Here is a 20022-nt window from a genome sequence, read left to right as displayed (position 1 = left end):
GATTTTTCCCTCCCTTCCTCCACCCTCTCCCCCAGATGGCAAGCTAGTCCTATTCTTGTTAAATAGATTACAGTAGATCTTGGATACAATATATGTGTGCAGAACCGAACAGTTTTCTTGTAGCTCAGGGAGAATTGGATTTAGAAGGTATAAATAACCTGGGAAGAAGAACAAAAATGCAAGCAGTTTTTACATTCATTTCCTAGTGTTCTTTCTTTGGGTGTAGCTGCTTCTGTCCATCCTTGATCAATTGAAACTAAGTTAGATCTTGTCTTTGTTGAAGAAATCCACTTCCATTAGAATACATCCTCATACAGTATCGTTGTTGAGGTATATAATGATTTCCTGGTTCTGCTCATTTCGCTCAGCATCAGTTCATGTAAGTCTCGCCAATCCTCTCTGTATTCGTCCTGCTGGTCATTTCTTACAGAACAATAATATTCCATAACATTCATATACCACAATTTACTCAACCATTCTCCAATTGATGGGTATCCATTCATTTTCCAGCTTCTGGCCACTACAAACAGGGCTGCCACAAACATTTTGGCACATACAGGTCCCTTTCCCTTTTTTAGTATCTCCTTGGGGTATAAGCCCAGTAGTAGCACTGCTGGGTCAAAGGGTATGCACAATTTGATAACTTTTTGGGCATAATTCCAGATTGCTCTCCAGAATGGTTGGATTCATTCACAACTCTACCAGCAATGTATCAGTGTCCCAGTTTTCCCGCATCCCCTTAAGAGCATTAAAAAATTAATGCTCTTTAATCTTGTATAGACCCCTTTCATTTCTGCAGGGATACTGAACAGAATAGAAGAAAAGAGATTTGAAGGTACTAAGAATACCAGTTTCTGGAATATTTATGGATATGAATTTAACTGTTGATACTATATTAAATTCTTGTGTGATGATCAACAAGTTAACCAGTTTAATCTATTATTGAGACAACAGAACCATGTTATTATTGTCATTTTCACTATAAATTTATAAGATTTAAGTTGCAATAAAATGCAAAAAATGGCTCAGAGATTATCCTTGTAAGAGCATGACAAGAGCTGACAAGAATAGTTCAATCAAAAGTTCTAAGGCAATAAGAAACATCATTCACAGAACAAACCAAAAGACTACTATGAGGATAATTACAGCTTATACAACAATATATATTGAATAAGATTTGCAGCTAAATACATTCTACAAAAAATTAATAAAACATTAAAATTAGATTAATATATAATTGAATCCCTTTCATTTTTAGGATCAAATATAAAATTTTCTTCTTGACATTCAAAACCCTTCACAAGCAGATCTTCCATCTATTCATTCTTCTTATACTATTCACACCACCCTCCCCCATCCATATTTTGTAATCCTATAAAACTGGCCTTTATGATTACTAATACATGACACTCCATCCTCTTGACTCTGGCAATATTCATTAGCTGTTCCCTATGCATCAACTGCTCTCCCCCCTCATCTCTGCTTTATAGGTTCTCTGGCTTCATTTAAGTTCCAGATAAAATCCCACTTTCTACAGGAAGGTTTTACTTCTAGCACTTTCCAATGTATCCAGCATTAGACTACTCTGGAGAATGTCTTTTTGCTTTTCTTGGAAAACTCTCAGTCCTTAGCACAGTGTCAGGTATATATGTTTGATCAATGTTTATTGATAGATTTAATTTAATGCAAAATTGAAGACAGAAAAATATAGTGAAAATGTGTTGGAAAATATTAACTGATCCAAAATCAACCCACAAATCATAATCATCATGAATTTATTAAGTGTTTACTATGTGCCAGGTACTAAGACTATTGAGACAAAAATGAAACAACCTCTGGCTTCAGAGAGCTTATATTTTATCAGAAGAAGCAACATGTGCAAGTATAGGTATTTCAAAATATATACATACTACATTTGGGATGGGCAAGGAAGCACCCTCTTCTACTAAGGCACTCTAGGTTTGGGTTCCTGTGGTCCCAGGTTAATGTCCTTTCAGATTTTTCTTGAATTCTCTGACTCATTAGCTCCTCCTAGAAAACTTCTAAAGTAAAGCTAAAGAATGGCTTGTAACTAGGATCCACCTAGAAGGGACTAATGGGATTTATTATACTACTGAAGAGGAAAAAAAAAATTACAAAGCATATCTTTTTAATTTAGCACTATTTATTCCTTTTACCGCAAAAGAAAAGCTAAAAACACAAGATTCATGAATATGCATTGACAAACATTAAAAATATGAAACAGTAACTAATCACTACTACACTAATACACATACTACTATAATATTCTGTCAGGTGATTGTTACTTAAAGCATTAAATCATGAAAAATTTAATAGGATTAACAAACAGGCTCTTCATTGTCTAAGTATATTCATATCACTTAGTCTCTGGACAATAGTTATCTTTACTTTGAGTAGTTGCTAAGAAAATCATTCTTCTATGAAGCAATCATCAAGAAAGTAAAGAATTTCTTTAAATTATAAGGTTGCCTGCTCTGAGGCAAGAAAAACCAGTCTCAAGATCACTGTTTGCTTAAAATAAGGGAAAGGGACACAAAGTAGAAGAGGCAGCTATGACCTGGGTATCTATTCTCATAGATCTCCCATTGCCATCTTCCTTAATGTCTGAGAAAAACATGAAAATTCTTAATGTATTCAACAGAAAGGAAAAGAAAGTGAGCAAATAAGAGTTCTTACAAGTCTAATGAATGGGGCAGGTTTTTTTTGGATGTGACCAGTCTTTTCCTGCCACTCCAAAAATGGTGAGCAAAGGGCCAACCAGGAGCCAGTCTCTGTTCATTCATATACCCTTCAGCAAGGACTTAAGGCATATGTGTCAATGGAAGTGGGTTAGTAATGAGGTAACCATAAAGAAATAGGGCATTTGCTCATCTCCTGGGAAATATTCTAGCCAAAACAGAGAAAAGCAGAAGGAGAATTCAAATAACTTTCACCACAAAGTAGAAACAAAGCAGTTTTATGAGGGAAGGTACAACAAGTTTTGAAAGGTAGTCAGGAACTACATTACAACTGATTGACTTGAGATTTAAAGAAAAGTAGATATTTGAACAAAGGAAGTTACAGAAGATATGAATTTCAGGTATGGGGGATAGATCCCAGGGGTGTGAGATGGAACGTTATATGTGGGGAACAAGAAGGTCAATTTTACTGGGCCAAAACATGCATGATGAGGTATAATAAGTAATAAGCCTAGAAGGTATTTTCTTATTAGTTGAATAAGATAATATTTATAATAAGCCCTTAGCACAGTGCCTTGCATATATATATATATATATATATATATACATATACATATATAACTATGCCTTGCATATATGTGTGTGCTATATACTTATTCCCTTCTACTATATAAATATTATATTAATATTTACATAATTAATGGTCCTCACTTTGGAGACCACTGCTCTAGCCAAAATGGATCCACAAGCAGAAATGGACAAATAAATGTAAGGATGGTCGAATAAGGTGTACTACCTAAAATGGGCTTTGCAGTAAGCCTCCTAAGTATCTAGGAATTTTACCCAAAACAAGTTTGACTATGTAAGATTGAATAGTTTTACATAAGCAATACCAAAGTGGCTAAAATTTAAAGGGAAACAGGTAACCAGGGGAAAAAATATTCAAAGTTTCTTTGATAAAGGTATCATTTCCAAGATAATTAAAGACCTGATTCCAATTTCTAAGAATAACTGATAAAATGTCAAAAGATATGAACATGTGGTTCTCAAAGAAAAATATCTGAGCAAGTCTTATGTTCCAAGTCATTAGTAATTAGAGAAATGCAAATTAAAATGACTCTGAAATTATCGCTCATGACCATTAGATTGGCAAAGGTAAAATAGAAAAAAAAAATGCTAATGGGAAAAATTAGGAAAAACAGCATATTAATACACTTTTGGTAAAGTTGTGAGCTGGTGTAGCCATTGTGGAGAACAATCTGATAAACATAACTCAAATGTCTTTGAATTACGCATACTTTTGTCCCAATGATACCCATTCTAAATCTATATATAAAAGAGATCAAAGAAAGAGTAAAAGGTTCCATATGTATCAAAATACTTATAAATACATTTTGGGGGGGTAAGGAGTAAAGAAACATATGGATTCATCAACTGGATAACATCTAAACAAATAATGGTATATAAATATAGCAGAATAGAGTTGCCATTACCACTTCATTTCAAACAGAATGAAAATGTTGGTTGAAAATCACAATATTCAAATAATTCTATCAATTGACAAGCATTTGTTTTTTTTAATTGTAACTTTTTTTTTCAAATACATGCTAAGATAGTTTTCAATGCTCATCTTTGCAAAATTTGTGTTTAAAATTTTTTTCCGTCCCTTTCCCTCCTTCGCTAGACAGCAAGCAATCCAATATAGGCTAAATGTATAATTAATTTTTCTAAATTCATTTCCATATTCATCATGCTGTACAAGAAAAATCAAAAAGTGAAAGAAAAAAAACAAGCAAACAAACAATAACAACAATAAAAATGTGAAAAATGTTTTGATAGTTCACGCTCCATAGTTCTCTTTCTGGATGCAAGATGGCTCTTTCTATTACAAGTCTATTGGAATTACCATGAATCACCTTATTGCTGAAAAGAGACAAGTCCATCAGATGATTATTACAAAATCATTTTGTTGCTGTGTACAACATTCTCTTAGTTATGCTCACTTCATTTAGCATCAATTCATTTAAGATTTGACAAGTATATCTCAGGCACCTATTATGTTTCAGGCAATTCTGCTAACTGCTAGAGATACAAACACAAGAGTTGGGGCAAGGTTTGAAGATCAGGGTCCAGAAGGAAAGCTAAAAAAGCAGACTTCACAATTCAGCTCATGTAAACTACTGCTTGCTGCCATTACTATATGCTACTTTTATAATGAACCAAAGGTTCATTTGTTCTTGTTCCATTAAAAGCTAATTAAGTCAGTAAAATATTTTTATGGACATACTTAAAATCAAAATTGAAAATGTACAAAGCAAAACTTAAGGAAACATCTTAAATCTGATTTTAACTTCACATATCTCTAATTCTCCCTAAGCATTCATCACAATTTATAATGGTACTTTTCACCCTGGAATTGTTACCAGGACCCCAGCCACCTTATGATTTCAGGCACTGGTGTTTCTATTGTGGAACTGTATCCTACAGCTCTCTGAACCCTCTCAAGATATCTTGGGGTTTACTGACTAGATTTTTTTCTTAAGGACCAGGCTTTAAACCAAAATTAATCTGATTCTAATTGGCCATCAGTAGGTTCCTACCAAAACCCATTTGGTCATTGTTTGGGTCTTGATTGACTCAGATTGAATGTAAATAGCATTTGTTTCTGCTTTGGCCAGAAACCATGAAATTCTGCCCCTACCAGATTCATTTATTTATTTAGATTTTTGTTTTTGGACTAGGTGAAAGGAGACATTCTTTGCCTTAATTGCTATCTATCCTTATTGTTTGAATAGGTACTGCTTCAGTCAAACTGAGACCTCTTGAAGACTTAAGTTTAAAAAGGCCAAGGTCTCCCATTTCATCCAGGACCATATCTAGTCTTCTTGATCTCTATTTGATCACTGGACTCAGATGGCTCTGGAGGGAAAAGTGAGGCAGATTACCTTCCCCAGCCCTCTTTCACTTAAATACAATTCACTTGTATGTCATGGCATCACCTCCCTAATGTCATGGTACTCTTCAAGAACAAGAAAGCACAAACAACAACAACAATGTAAAGTTGACTTTGTATAATTGTGATGAATAATACTCTTTCCTAATAGTACATCTGCAAATAAGTTTGTTAACAAAAATTATCGTGCTTTCATTATTATATATTCTTTATTATATTATAATATATATATAATTATAATTATATTATAATATATTATAATTATAATATATTATATTATAATTCTCAAATAATAGGATATAAGATTTTCAGGAATACTGTGTTGTTGATTATTATAGAGATGGTACAAGGCCAATCAGGAAGACCCGAGTTCAAATCTAAATTTAGATATTCTCTGTGTGACAACAGACAAGTCACCCAACCTTTCTCAGTGTTAGTTACTTCATCTGTAAAACGGAGATAATAACACCTACCTCAGCACTAGGCTATTATAAGTATTAAATGATATTTACATATACAAAGTAATTTAAGACCTATATAAATGCTCATCGTTTTTATAGGAATATTCTCAGCAAGATTGTACTCATTTGTTTACTGATAAAACTCACAGATATTTATGAACTATATTTTTCTTTTTCCAATCACTGAATATTAACAGTACTTATAAAATAATCATTCAGTTATTTGAAGAATTATATGAAAAGAAGAAATAAGCATGATATCATCTTCTTTCTATTACCTGAGATTAAGCAATTTTCAAGAAATTTCCTGGAATAATATAGGTCACCCTCTATGCCTCGAAGATGGTTTTTTATGAGTTGCTGCTACAAAAAAAAAGTATCATCTTACAATTAATTTCTTGGAAAAATTTCAAAAATCAATATGGCTACATTACAACTATTTATTACCTATTTTGACATAGCTGCCTCATTCTTATTTTATCTTGCTCTGGGTTCTGTTAATGTAAAATGTTGAAACAACAATTTTGTCCACTTAGAAATTATAGCCAAACAAAAACAAACAGAATACAACTTGTTTTGAAGTCCATAACTTGTACTTTTTGTTTGTAAAAGATAAATCACAGGATAATAGCTTTACAAAATCAAGAACCTTATTCTTTTAAACAATCCTAGAACTATAAAGCCTGCTATGTCTGGAGAAAAGGAAATAGGAACAAGAATTCAAGTCCATGAGAAATATTGAGAGTGGTGCTAAATGTAAATCCACTTTCCCCAAACTTGATAGTATTTTACCAAAGAAAAAATGAATTTCCTTAGCTTCTCCCAGCACCAGAGAAGCCCAGTTAGTAATACTTTCTCTCCATTTGGGATAATATCTAGCATAGTAGCTAGTGAAGCATAGTTTAACTGAGGTTCCAAGTGCCAACAATTTGGACCAAAACCAGGCTTTCACTTGCCATTGTAGTTTGTCAAAGTTTCCACACTAAGCTTGGAAGCTTGACTTCTCAATACAATTGTCCCCTCCCCAACTCCTGGGACAATTCTATAAATTGTTATCTATGATTTCCTGAAAAAAAAGGAAAAGTTGTGTGTGTGTGTGTGTGTGTATTTGTAAAGATGGAACAGGCAGCTTTGTTCCTAAACAGAAAAGAAAATGCTAAGTAATAATCATAGAATGATTAGATGAAAATCCAGTAATTTATTAGTATGAGATACTTTAGTAAGCTAATATTCAGTTTTTGCAGTGCTGCTAATTAGTTCAGTACAGTTCACTTTTACTAGATATGAAAATTTAATACTCGATAGAATTTTCTTCCTGATTTCAGTCTCTTTTTCTCTACCTGTTTTTCTTTCTCTCCTGCCCTCCCCATGAAAAACTATTCCCATGGCACCAGCTTTATGTTGTAATTACAAACACCCTTGGCATAAACTCTTGCTTCTATTATCTCTAGGACCTCACAATATTCTCAAGATCATTGCTAAAGGAAATAAATACCCAAGAAAGTAAAAGGAAATCTAGAGGCCCTGGAAGAAATCTAACTAGTTGATCTATACTTAGACTCTCCATAAGCCCCTCAATAACTACAAAAATCTTCTATGAAAAACCTCTCCAATATTTATAATCATCATCATTGCTAATATTTATATAGTGTTTACTAAATTCCAGGCACTATACTTCACAAAGATTATCTCACTTGAAACTCACAACAATCCTAGGAGGTGGGTGCTATTATTAGCCCCATTTTAAAGATGAGGAAACTAAAGCAAACAGAAGTGACTTGTTCAGACTCTCATAAGTAGAATATATCTGAGGCTGAGTTTGAATTAAGGTCTTCATTCCCTGTTCTGCACTCAAGCCACAGAGCCTCCTAATTACCCTACAAATGCAAAGACTTCCAAAATTATGTCAAAGTCTCATATCAAGTAAAATGACTATTTAGATACCCCTTGGCTTAGCCACAAAGACTCTCAACTTCCACAAATTTTGGTACTTTACCCACCAACAATTTTCTCAGGTTTCAATTCTAGGAGATGTCTGATTTTCAAATAGCAGAAGAAAGCTATGAAATTGGAAGATATTTGAACATTCATTGGCTGCTCACCTCACCTCAGCTTCACAAGGAAAATGGCTGTTAGGTTGCTTAAGAGAATCTAGGATTTCCCCAAAGAAGAAGAAATAAGAATGCTATCTTATGCATCAGACAATAGAACAGGTTGTTTTCTTTCCATATAGAGAGAGCAATGATGAGCATAAAAGAATCAGAGTCTGAATGAAAAGAATAACTTAAATAGGATTTGGAAACTCAACTTGTAGCCAACTTGTAACTTGTAGTTATCTGGCAGGAGACTAAGAGAAAGCAGTGTGTGTGTGTATTTCCAAGGCAGAGATTTTCACTGGTTCATCTTTCTCAAATGCCAACTCTTCCCATTTTTTTCCAGCTTGCTGCTACCATCACAAGTTACCACTTTAGTAGATATTGCAGCCATAGCTATAGTGACCTTCCAGGACCTCATGATTTTCTGAAACTTACAAGATCACCTGGGCTCAATCAACTTAAGATTTCAGCTTAGTCACCTGGTGACTTTGGAAGAGCTTCCATCATTTCTTTATTTTACTCTCCCATGAGGCTTTAAGAGAGACCTCATGATTTGAAGCCATAAAGGAAAAAGAACACTTTGAGGTGGAGGTAGACCAGGGGTTTGAAGCAACTTACTGATTTTTGAGCCAGAACTGTCCATTTACAGCTAAGTCCTGATTAGTACATATAATGATTTCTGTGACGTTATCCCAAGTATTTACACTTTTTGAAGATATGATTATGTGAAATATAGCAGTTTATTCTAGCTCAATTCAAATATGTAGTACAAATCCAAATAAAGTGACCAATACACAATATTCATTATTTTCATTAATTGAAAGCTATCTAAGTTCTGGCTTGAGAACCAATGGAAAGACTTAACATATTGACAGAATCTATATAGTCTCAAAAACAGATGGGGAAAAGGACACACATTACACATGTGTCCCATAAGTAGAAAAACTAATGAAAAACTTCATTACACGTAAGTTTATTAGATTTGATATCCAAATAACTAGGTTTGAATCTAGTCTCTGTCATTTATTAGCTGTGTCCCTAGCCATGAAATATAGAAAATCATACTTAAATTGCCTGTTTGTTGTAAAATTTGAGATAAAGTATAGAAAATACTATATGAAAGACAAGCTACTAAGTACATGGGAGTGATTAGTATCACCAATAATAATTATAAGAGGAATAATTTATCCATTTTCATCACGTTTAATCTAGCCATCTGTTTTTCTTTAAAAATTCATAAAAATGTTTTTCAACTTCCACAAACTTCATATTAGGTTTCAACCAAATATCTGTAATTAAGTCATGAAATTTTAATTGATGATTATTCTATTTGATTTTATTTGACTTGTTTGATTTTATTTGATTAACATTCTACTTGATTCTACTTGATTAATAAACTTAATTTTCATCTTTACTCTTCACATACATTGGCCTTCTCCCCAATAAGTATATATATTTTCAAATAATTATGTAATTCATTACTAATTTTCTGTCCACAAATTATATGAAATAATATGTATATAATCATGGAGTCTGTTACTTGCTCGATAGGATTTCTAAATAGCTATGCCATAGTTCAAATATATTTAAAGGAATAGATCATGGTGGTAGATGGTAGAAAATGTTATAGAATACCACATGCCATTTAGAGTCATTCTACAAGATATCAAGTACGGCATATATAATAGAATCTATCCTTTGAAAAGATATTGGCAGGTTAAGGCACAAGTACAACCAACAACATATGGACCACCTGATTTATATACTGTCACAGGCAATGCACTTTGGAGTCCAAAAAACCTAGAAGAAGGAAAAGGAGGGGGAGAAGCAGAGGGAGGAAAAAGAGAAAAGGGGAGGGGAAAGGAAGAAGAAAAAGGAAAGGGGAAATGAGAAGGGGAAGGGAGAATGGGGAAAGGAAGGAGGAATGGAGAAAATGAAAGGAAGACTGGAGGGGAAAAAAAGGAAGCAGGGAAAAGAATAAGCAGGAGCAGCAAGAGCTGGTGGTCAAGATGGGTATGCATCCTTTCTGCATTCTCAACATCCTGGAACTGAAAAAACAAATCAATGTGAGCTAATAGTGAAAAGGATACATTTCACATCATGAATGTTAAGTAGAAGAGAAAAGGGGGAAAGGAGGGGGAACTGCAAGCCAGTTAGATAATCTATGCTGTTCCCCCTTGCAGAAATTTCCTCATGTTTTTTTTTTTTTTGGGGGGGGGGGAGAGTTGAACCAAGATCAGTAAAACAAAATATTACTAGCTTCTACTCTACATTATGTGTACCTTAAAAACAAAGTAAGCTTTGATGATCTGTCCTAATGGAAGCTCGCAACAATATGATATAATTTAATATTGAGAAAAAGTGTCCCTGTTGGATTTTAAACATAGACATAGTTTTCCTTCGTCTTCTCTATCTCAATCATTCTTAGTTATTCCGTATCTCTTGTCTCTGAATCCATCACCGTCCTTCCTAGAAAGTAGCATCTATAAATAAACAATACTTTGGATAGGGTCCCATTAGCCCAGAGTTAAACGGGACTTATTCTCTCTGTGATTTAAACGCTATTTCCATCGTCTTGGGGTGTGTTTAAATCTTTCAATTAAAGCTGACAAATCTGTTGCCATATAGTCCTTCTTCCCATTAATAACAGAATCAGTGCGGCAATTTACGTAATGCACAGAGGCTTGGCTTGAACTCAGGTCTTACTGGCTAAAATCAGCTCTTCCCTCGCTGTGTCAGACTCTGAGTATACAAATCCGCTCCGGAAGGCAGCAAAGGGGAAGGAAGAATCAGAAGAGGAAACTACACTGTATCTGTTCCAGGGGAGTCCATCAGCACCCCCCCCACCCCCACCCCCGCCTCGTTTTCAGTCTAGGCTTCATCGTACCATTAATAACTACAAGAGACTTGGGAGATGATCAAGTCAAATCTCGTTTTACAAGAAAAGAAGCCGAAGTTCGGAAAGGAAGGGATTTGTCCGTGGTCACAAAGGAAAGCATCGAGAGCGGGTCCCGAATTCGAATGTGGCTCCTTCCAATCCAGATCCATCCGGCTCCATCAGGCCGCACCTTAACTACTTTCCATTTCCAGATTCCATTTCCAGCCCGCCCCGACGCGTCGGGTTTCGGAGCGATGCTCGAAGGAACCTAGAGTTCTGGAAGTAATCAGCCCGGAGCTCAACCACGTCGGGAATCGGATCTGCGGCCTAGCCCGGCCACAAGTTACCGAGCCGGCACATGCGCACTCATCCTTGGGTGACTACCTTTGGGCCCATCCCCGTGACCCGCGGCTCTTGCTCACGCGTGCGCAGTTCAGTTCCCTCCCGGCGTTGCCAGGGTTGCAGCCGGCTCTGGGTTTCGATTGGTTCTAACTGCTGCGCGCTCGCAGCTCCCCGAACCTCTGGACTCTGGTGATTGAGATTTCCCCCTTTAATTCTGGAGCGGAGCCTAGGCCTCGGAGCGGGCCGAGGGGCCAGGGAAGGACTCCCCCGCGGGTTCTTCCGACGGCGCCGAAGTCTGCCTCCAGCATGAAGAAGATTTTCAATTTCGGCAGCAAGAAAGGTCAGTCTCCATCTCGCTCCTTCGCCGTCCCGCGGAGGGACTGCGGGGTCCCGGAGTCCGACACCAGCGCGGGATACCTCCTCCGGGACAAGGAGCTCGGGAAGCTCCACAAAGCCGCCTCGGTCGGGGATGTGGCGAAGGTGCAGCAGCTGCTGCTGCTCGGGAAGCACGACGTGAACGATTTGGATAAAGTGAAGCGGTAAGAGCAGGAGTTGGGGGATGGGGGAGAGAAGGTAAGGCCCCGTGGAGGAGCCTGAGGTAACCCTCCTTCCCTCCACGTGGGTCCGTTTCTCCCCTCCCTTTCCCTTCCATCCCCCTCTCCCCTTTCCCGCAGATAACCCTTGGAAAAGCAATTCCCCTGGCCAGTCAGGATTTGCCTCGCAGAGACAGGGTAACAAGTCCTGCTGTCCTTTTTAATGAATGGGAAACTCCATCGTTTTACTTTTCGCCAGTGTCCAACGAACTCATTCATAGTCCGTAGCGAAGTGGGAGCAATACTGTTCTGCTGAAATCTTGGATTCAACCGTGGCGACGTTTGGGAAGTTTTCTTGGAAAAGTTGCTGGAATGGTTTACCATTTTCTTTTCCAGCTCATTTTTACAGATAAGGAAACTGAGGCAAATAGGGTGAAGCGACATGCCTACAGTCAAACAACTGCTATATATAGCAGTTATATATATTATATATAATATATATAATATAATATATCTCATCTTTCTGAGTTCAAATCTGATACTGTTATATTATATATATATATATATATATAATATAACAGTATCAGATTTATATATATATATATATAACAGTATCAGATTTATATATATATATATATATAATATAACAGTATCAGATTTGAACTCAGAAAGATGAGTCTGCTGATGAAATATGGACAGGATATGGGAAGTGTGAAAGTATCAAAGCAGGAAACTAATTACTGCTTTTATTAAGTATTTACCATATGTATCAGGCACCTGACTAACAGCAATAGCTACAGAGAAATGGGGAGCAAGGATTGCCTCTATATTGGGATTGCCTCTATATTCTAGGAGGTTAAATGGGGGACTAAATCTGCAAGGGTGACTGAGAAGCAGAGGATCAGATACATAGGAGAATCAGGAGAGAGCAGTGTTATAAAACCTGGAGAGAAGGGGATATCAAGGAGAAAAAGGGGATAGTTTTCAAAGTTTTCAAAGAGGTAAAAAAAGGGTGATTATTGAGAAAAGACCATTCGATTTGGAAATTCAGTGATCAATAGTATCTTTGGAGAATTTAGAAGCCAAATTGTAGAGTGTTAAAAGAAAATGACAAAAGAGTAAGTGGAGACACTTTTTGTCCACAGTCCTCAAGTGACATTCAGCTACAAAAGACAGGAGAGATGTGAGGTGATAGTGGGGATGGATTGATCAAGTGAAAGTTCTTTGGAGAATGGGGGAGAAGACATGGGCATAGGGAATAGCTAGGATGCAGAGAGAGTGAGGTTTAAGTGAGAAGAGTAATAAGAGAGGGGGCAATCTGTTGTGGAGATAAGAGGGGACTATCGGTTGTAAATATAAATTTTCATTGGCAAGGGGAAAGGCCACCTCTTTATGTGAGATAGGTGAAGAAAAAGAGAATGGCGGAAGGCATTTAGATGATATTAAGTGAGGACGGGAGAAGAGGGAGATCTCAGGTAATGAATCATTTTTTTTTTTTTTAGTAAAGTATGAGGCAAGATTCTTAGCTCAGTGCAGAGTGAACCATAAGGTTCACACAGTTTGAGGAGGGATGAAAAGGTTTGGAAGAACTGCTGTGGTAAGTGACATAGTGAATTATTTAGGAAGATAAAGCCTTGCATCAGTGAGAACCCAGTTGAGGTTATATAATAACATACTCTCTTGAGTTTATTAAATAGTATATATAATAGAACCTTTCAACTTGAGGCACCGAAATTGTACATAGGGAAGTTAAATTTCATATTTTTAAAAGGACAGGTATGTTTTATTTTGTTAACAAACATAAATTTGTAGTGGACCTAGTAAGCGCAATTGCATGATTTTCTCCACCTTTTTTAGTATGTGCATGAGCAAAGGCAGCAGATGGCAGGAGTGATTCAAGGCTGAGGCTTAGCAGGACATAGTTGGCAATATGATAACGGATCACTGGACTCAAGGGAAAACATTGTGGAGTTGAACAAAACTATTGAATGGTTCATCAAGGAGTAAAGATAGGAAATGGAGAAGAGTGTATCTAGTATAGGAGTGATAGCCTTGAATTAGAGATCATAGTCTAGATGAAAAACAGGTTTGCACAGCAAAAGAAGAGGTGAAATGACCATTGATTGTGATCAGATAAGAGAAACTTAGTATTTGTAACTATAACTGTGCTATGTTTGTGGGTGATCAAAGATAAAATTATCTGTGTATCTGGCTGAAATAGGATGAAGATTTAGATCATATAAAACGAGGAAGTTGAGGAATTGTGAAGTGAGGGTGTTTGAGGGATTATTAGCATGTATGTGGAAGTATAATGCTTTGGAAAGGAGAGATTGTAAAATAATGGGTTGAAAAGAATTATATATAAATAGGGTACATACAAGCTGAGGTGGGAGTACCAGAGGGAAGGCAATAGTTTTAAGGGAATTGGAAAAAGGCTTCTTGTAGAAGGCAAGCCCTGAAAGAAACCCGGAGGGGAAAGCGAGCAGCACTCCAGGAATGCAGAGAGCCAGTGGAGACAACACTTAATCAGGAGATGGAGTGCTGTATGTGAACAGCAGTCAGTCAAGAAAGATTTAAGTGTCTACTATGTAACTGGCACTGTGCTAAGAGCTGGGTATACAAAGAATGCTAAAAGACAGTCCCTGTTGTGAAGGCACTCACATTCCAATGGGGAAGACAACATGAAAACAGCTAAGTACAAACATGATACTACAGATAGGTTAAACTAAAATAATCAGCGGAGAAAGACATCAGCAGTAAGAGGATTGGGGAAAGCTTCTTGTAGAAAGTAAGACTTCAGCAAGTCAGGTAGGGCAACAAATGAGAGGAGAGGGGAGAGAATTCCATGAGTGGGGGAATATTTAGTGAAAATGGCTGGAGTCAGGAGATGGTAATGCATTGTACTAGGATCAGCAATCAATATTTACTTCATGCATACTCTCTCATACCAAATTACTGGTAGCAATAGGCTAATTTGTTATACCCAATATTGAGTGGAAGGAGACCCTATTAATCATAGAAAATGCAACTCATCCTACAATTTGCTCAGTCTTTTATATCTACAGCTACCACACGACATAGCTTCAATGGGATTTCTCTTCTATTTATTTTCTTTTAAATAATAATAAGGAGAACTGTCCTGCCCCAAACAAATCCTAAATTCTTGAAAACAAGTCATTTATCTGTATTTTCAATTTAAAATAAACATTTAAAACATGATTTCCATATAAAGGTAGATTTAAAAAAAAACAGATAATGAAGTTATGACTATAATGTAAGGAGACTGATTTTTCATATGTAGTTTATACAAAAACTTCATTATTATCTCAGCATACTAATATAGTTGTCCAATTAAATGTGTATAATAAAGTTTCTCATGGACTATAGACTGGATGTGTGGTTTCATTGATAATAAGGAATCCCTTTACCATTGCAGGTCAGTTTCTTCTCCACCAGTTGAATGTCAGAAAATTGCTTAAATCAGTGAGAAGTTAAATGACTTTACCCAATCTCATACATAGCCAGTATATGTCAGAGGTAGGACTTGAAACAAGTAATTTTCAGACTTCAAGATGACTTTCTATCAACCATACTGTCCTGCATCTCTTGAGTTTATTAAATTATATGTATATATATATAATAGGACCTTTAAACTCGAGGCACCGAAATTGTACATAGGGAAGTTAAATTTCATATTTTTAAAAGGACAGGTATGTTTTAAATACTGAAAATCAGTGAAATCCTGGCTGGAAATTTGATGGTACATTATTTACTTATCCAAACTGAATTTTATATCAGTAATTGGTGAAATATACAAGTGATCATATGTGTTGTTAAAAATAATGTTAAAAAACTTATTTTTATGTCATTTCCAATATGCCATTCATTAGCTTTGAAAAATAAGTGACAAAGTATTTCTTAATATTTTTACTTATCCTAAAAGCCAAGAAATAAAAGCATAGGCATGTTACTTGTGTACATACGTTTTATACATCTGTGTACCTGACAGCACTTGCAGAGTAAAAGTAGGAGTGGATACGTGAGAACACTAAAGTAAAAAACACTAGAATGTCTGAAACCAAAGGCCTTCATGGTTGGCTGATTATCTTTACTGATTTTCTTCTAATGGATATGGTGTGATTTACAGGTTAATTAGTTCAGAACATGTATAGATTTAGATGTTTTGTTGATAAGATTATTTTTTATTAAATTTGTTTTAATATTTTTATTTTACCAAGTTAAATATAAAATAATTTTTTACATTTGTTTTTAAATTTTTGAGTTCCAGATTTTTTTCCTTCCTGTTTACCAGTCCCCTGTTGAGAAGGCACATGGGAAATTATATAAAACTTTTCCATGAAAGTAATACTGGGAAAGAAAGTGTAGTTCTCTCCCCAAAAAATTCAAGAAAAATATAGTTTAAAAAAGTATGCTTTGATCTGTATTCACACACAATCACTTCTTTCTCTGGGTATGGAAAACATTTTTAGTCTTAAGTCCTTCAGAATAATCCTGGATCATTACATTACTGAGAATAGCAAAGTCATTTAAAGTTCATCATCCTACAGCATTGCTATTACTTTGTACACAGTATATTTCACTTTGCTTGAATTCATTGAGGATTTTCCAGGTTTTTCTGAGAACATTCTGCTATTGATGTGATTATTAAAATCCCATTTAAATATAATAATGATAATGGATATGAGTGTAGGTAACCATTGACTTAAAATACAAATGTTTTCTAAAATTAAAGAAAAACAAAATCCTACAGCCATGACAGTTAAAAAAACTATTAGTACCTATTCGAGATTGCGATACTTTTAAATGTGTTCATTAGCTATCAGAGAACTCTTGTTAGTTGAGTATAAACAGTATGTCAACTATTTAGTTATCCACTAGTTTTAATATATAAACACTCCCAGAATGATGAAGAGTGAAGCTACATGTAAACTCAAAGACTCTTCTCTCCCCTTTGTATTTATGGTTATATTTTCCCCTAAAATGCACAGTGACTACATTGCCCTCCAACCATGGTGCCACTCAACCAATAATATGATGACTGACCCAACATCTTTGTCTTTCAATATCTTTTCCCCTAATGTGAGCATTTTATGCTGCTTTGCTTCCTTCCCTTCTGATTTCTTTTACTATTCACAAATCAGTTTCCTACTTAAGTAATTTCACTAATGTACATGAATACATTTTTAATAGCTTTCTCTTTCTCTGACAATTCTTTCCCAGTAATACAACAGACATATTAGGCTCTTACTTCACACCTTTCCAGCATGGTAGAACTACCAATGCATGCACCCTGCTCAAATAGCCTTTAGCAGTACAAAGCCACTTCAACTATACAATGTAGTATTTGCAATAAGGCGTTCATGGAGAATACACACATATGTACACATGTACTTATACAAATATACAATATTCAAATGTGTAAATGTTTTTCTAAGGCAGTTGCTTTATAAACTATTTTGTAATTGTCAATACTCTTAGTGGAAAAAAGTTGTTATTAGACTTAACAGCCAAACTTGGTGATGCATAGCAGTAATCCCATATACTAGTGAGGTCTAAGGCTGGCAGTTGTATAAGGAGAGGTGAACCAGCTGAGGTCAGAAACTGAGCAAAGTTTCCATGCCAATCTGTAATAAAATATAAATCTACCTGCTGTATTTATTTTTCAGTCCTGATAGTTTTGTTCATTAAATCCATCAATAAGAGTTAATGCATATTTTATATTTCTTTAGGTAACAGTAGTAGCCACATATTTATTTTGGCAATGATTTATAGTTTAGCTATAAGAATAATAATGCATATTTTATTAAAAATTATACTAACAATGGTACAATTTTGATTATTATAGTACATTGTCAAATAATTACATTGCTTTCTCATTCCATAGGACTCCTCTCCATCTGGCCTGTGCAAAAGGATATCCAGATGTTGTGTCTCTCTTAGTACAAAGAAAATGTAAACTAAACTTGTGTGATAATGACAACCGAACACCTTTAATTAAGGTACTCATTAGTTAACCATGCTGGTCAATGAAATGCTTTTTGATTTCTCTCCTTGACTAAGAAAATATGCTTTACTAACATTTTTATATGCCACTAATGATACTTTAATATACTAAATTTTATATTTAGAGTATTTATTATCTCTTTGTATTATACTGACAGGCAGTACAGTGTCAGCAGGAGGAGTGTGCAACAATCCTGCTGGAACATGGTGCAGACCCTAATCTTGTGGACTCGAACAACAACACTGCACTTCACTATGCTGCCTCTGGTCAGAACAAAGCCATAGCAGCACAGCTGCTTAAACATAAAGGTGATATTGAAGCAAAAAACAAGGTAGAAGCCCACTTCTTGTATAATAAAAGTATTTTACAAACTAAAATGTATAATCGGATAATGTTCAATTTATTTATTGAAACCTTTCTTTAATGAAAATAACTTAAAATTATTCTGTAGCAAAAAATTATTGTCCTGTGGAATTTTCTAATGCAGGTTGGAGAGGTAAGAAAGGGAGAAAAGGGGCACAACTCAGGAAGATATTTCAATTCACCTTGGAATTCCTTCTACTGATTTAGACCAGCATCTACTGTATAATTTAATCTTAGAGTAGGAATTCTTTTTTTTATTTTTTTATTTAATAGCCTTTTATTTACAGGTTATATGTATGGGTAACTTTACAGCATTGACAATTGCCAAACCTCTTGTTCAAATTTTTCCCCTCTTTCCCCCCCCCCACCCCCAGATGGCAAGATAACCAGTAAATGTTAAATATATTAAAATATAAATTAGATACACAATAAGTATACGTGACCAATCCGTTATTTTGCTATACAAAAAGAATCAGACTCTGAAATAGTGTACAATTAGCCTGTGAAGGAAATCCAAAATGCAGGTGGGCAAAAATATGGGGATTGGGAATTCAATGTAATGGTTCTTAGTCATCTCCCAGAGTTCTTTCGCTGGGTGTAGCTGGTTCAGTTCATTACTGATCCATTGGAAATGATTTGGTTGATCACATTGCTGAGGATGGCCAAGTCCATCAGAATTGGTCATCATATAGTATTGTTATTGAAGTATATGATGATCTCTTGGCCCTGCTTGTTTCACTCAGCATCAGTTCATGTAAGTCTCTCCAGGCCTTTCTGAAATCTTCCTGTTGGTCACTTCTTACAGAACAATAATATTCCATAATATTCATATACCACAATTTATTCAGCCATTTTCCAACTGATGGGCATCCACTCATTTTCCAGTTTTAGAGTAGGAATTCTTAACCTGGGTCCATTAATTTTAAAAAGACAACAATAACTTTATAGTTATTTCAATGTAATTGGCTTTGTTTGTACTTTATATATTTAGGCATTTAAAAACATTATTCTAGAAAGAGGTCATTAGCAAATTCATAAGATATTCACAAAATATCTTAAGCTGAATTGAAATATAAATAGAATTCTTCCATATTATAACAATGTCTTTCTTATGATTTTACAGGAAGGCTATACACCACTTTTGCTTGCAGTTACAGAAAATAACCATGATATAGTAGATTTTTTCTTAAAGAATGGAGCAAATGTGAATGCCTCAGATAAGTCTAAAAGGTACAGTAATTAAAGCTAAAAATAAAAAAAGCAAAAAATTAAAAGAAAAATTTCCAGAGGAATAATAATTTAAATGGTGGACATTTAGTTAATAGCAATAATTGAAATTGATTATTATTGCAAAAGGATGAACTAAATCCCCATATATCAACTATGAAAGGAAAAATAATTATTTATGACTGCAACAGCTCATGGCTTTGATATCACTTATTACATCAAAGTCATTATTACTTTTATCTATTTCTATTCATTGTGCATATTCCCATGGCCTTTGGTACTATCTATAATTTTGATTCTTCTGAGCTTGGTATTTATAAAATGAGCTTTTGTGGCAGTGGAATCATTAGAAGTGTGATGTAGTTTCTCAAATGAGATACAGTTATATCTCCTTTTCAGTAATTTTGAGACCAGTGCTTTGTTCTTCAGTGACCTTGGAGGCTAT

The 20022-nt window shown here is 35.2% G+C and overlaps 1 protein-coding gene across 6 annotated transcripts in view; it reads left to right on the top strand.

Annotated features, from left to right (window-relative positions):
• Positions 1-11560: 11560 nt before the first annotated feature.
• LOC100920658 (ankyrin repeat domain-containing protein 26) overlaps positions 11561-20022 on the top strand; it is a 93085-nt gene continuing 84623 nt past the window's right edge. For 3 of the 6 annotated variants that reach the window (XM_031938880.1, XM_031938881.1, XM_031938878.1), the window contains exons 1-4: positions 11562-11968; positions 17868-17982; positions 18145-18318; positions 19474-19580. In XM_031938880.1, coding sequence (XP_031794740.1) covers positions 11736-11968; positions 17868-17982; positions 18145-18318; positions 19474-19580 — 629 coding nt within the window. In that variant the 5' untranslated portion in view covers positions 11562-11735. Of the gene's footprint in view, positions 11969-17867; positions 17983-18144; positions 18319-19473; positions 19581-20022 lie in introns of all 6 variants that reach the window. The other 3 variants (XM_031938879.1, XM_031938882.1, XM_031938883.1) reach the window with 3 other exon arrangements.

The sequence above is a fragment of the Sarcophilus harrisii genome, chromosome 5, assembly GCF_902635505.1.
Source record: "Sarcophilus harrisii chromosome 5, mSarHar1.11, whole genome shotgun sequence".
In the NCBI taxonomy this organism is placed as follows: domain Eukaryota; kingdom Metazoa; phylum Chordata; class Mammalia; order Dasyuromorphia; family Dasyuridae; genus Sarcophilus; species Sarcophilus harrisii.
The sequence above is the reverse complement of the archived record's forward strand: the minus strand, read 5'-3'. Positions and strand labels throughout refer to the sequence as shown.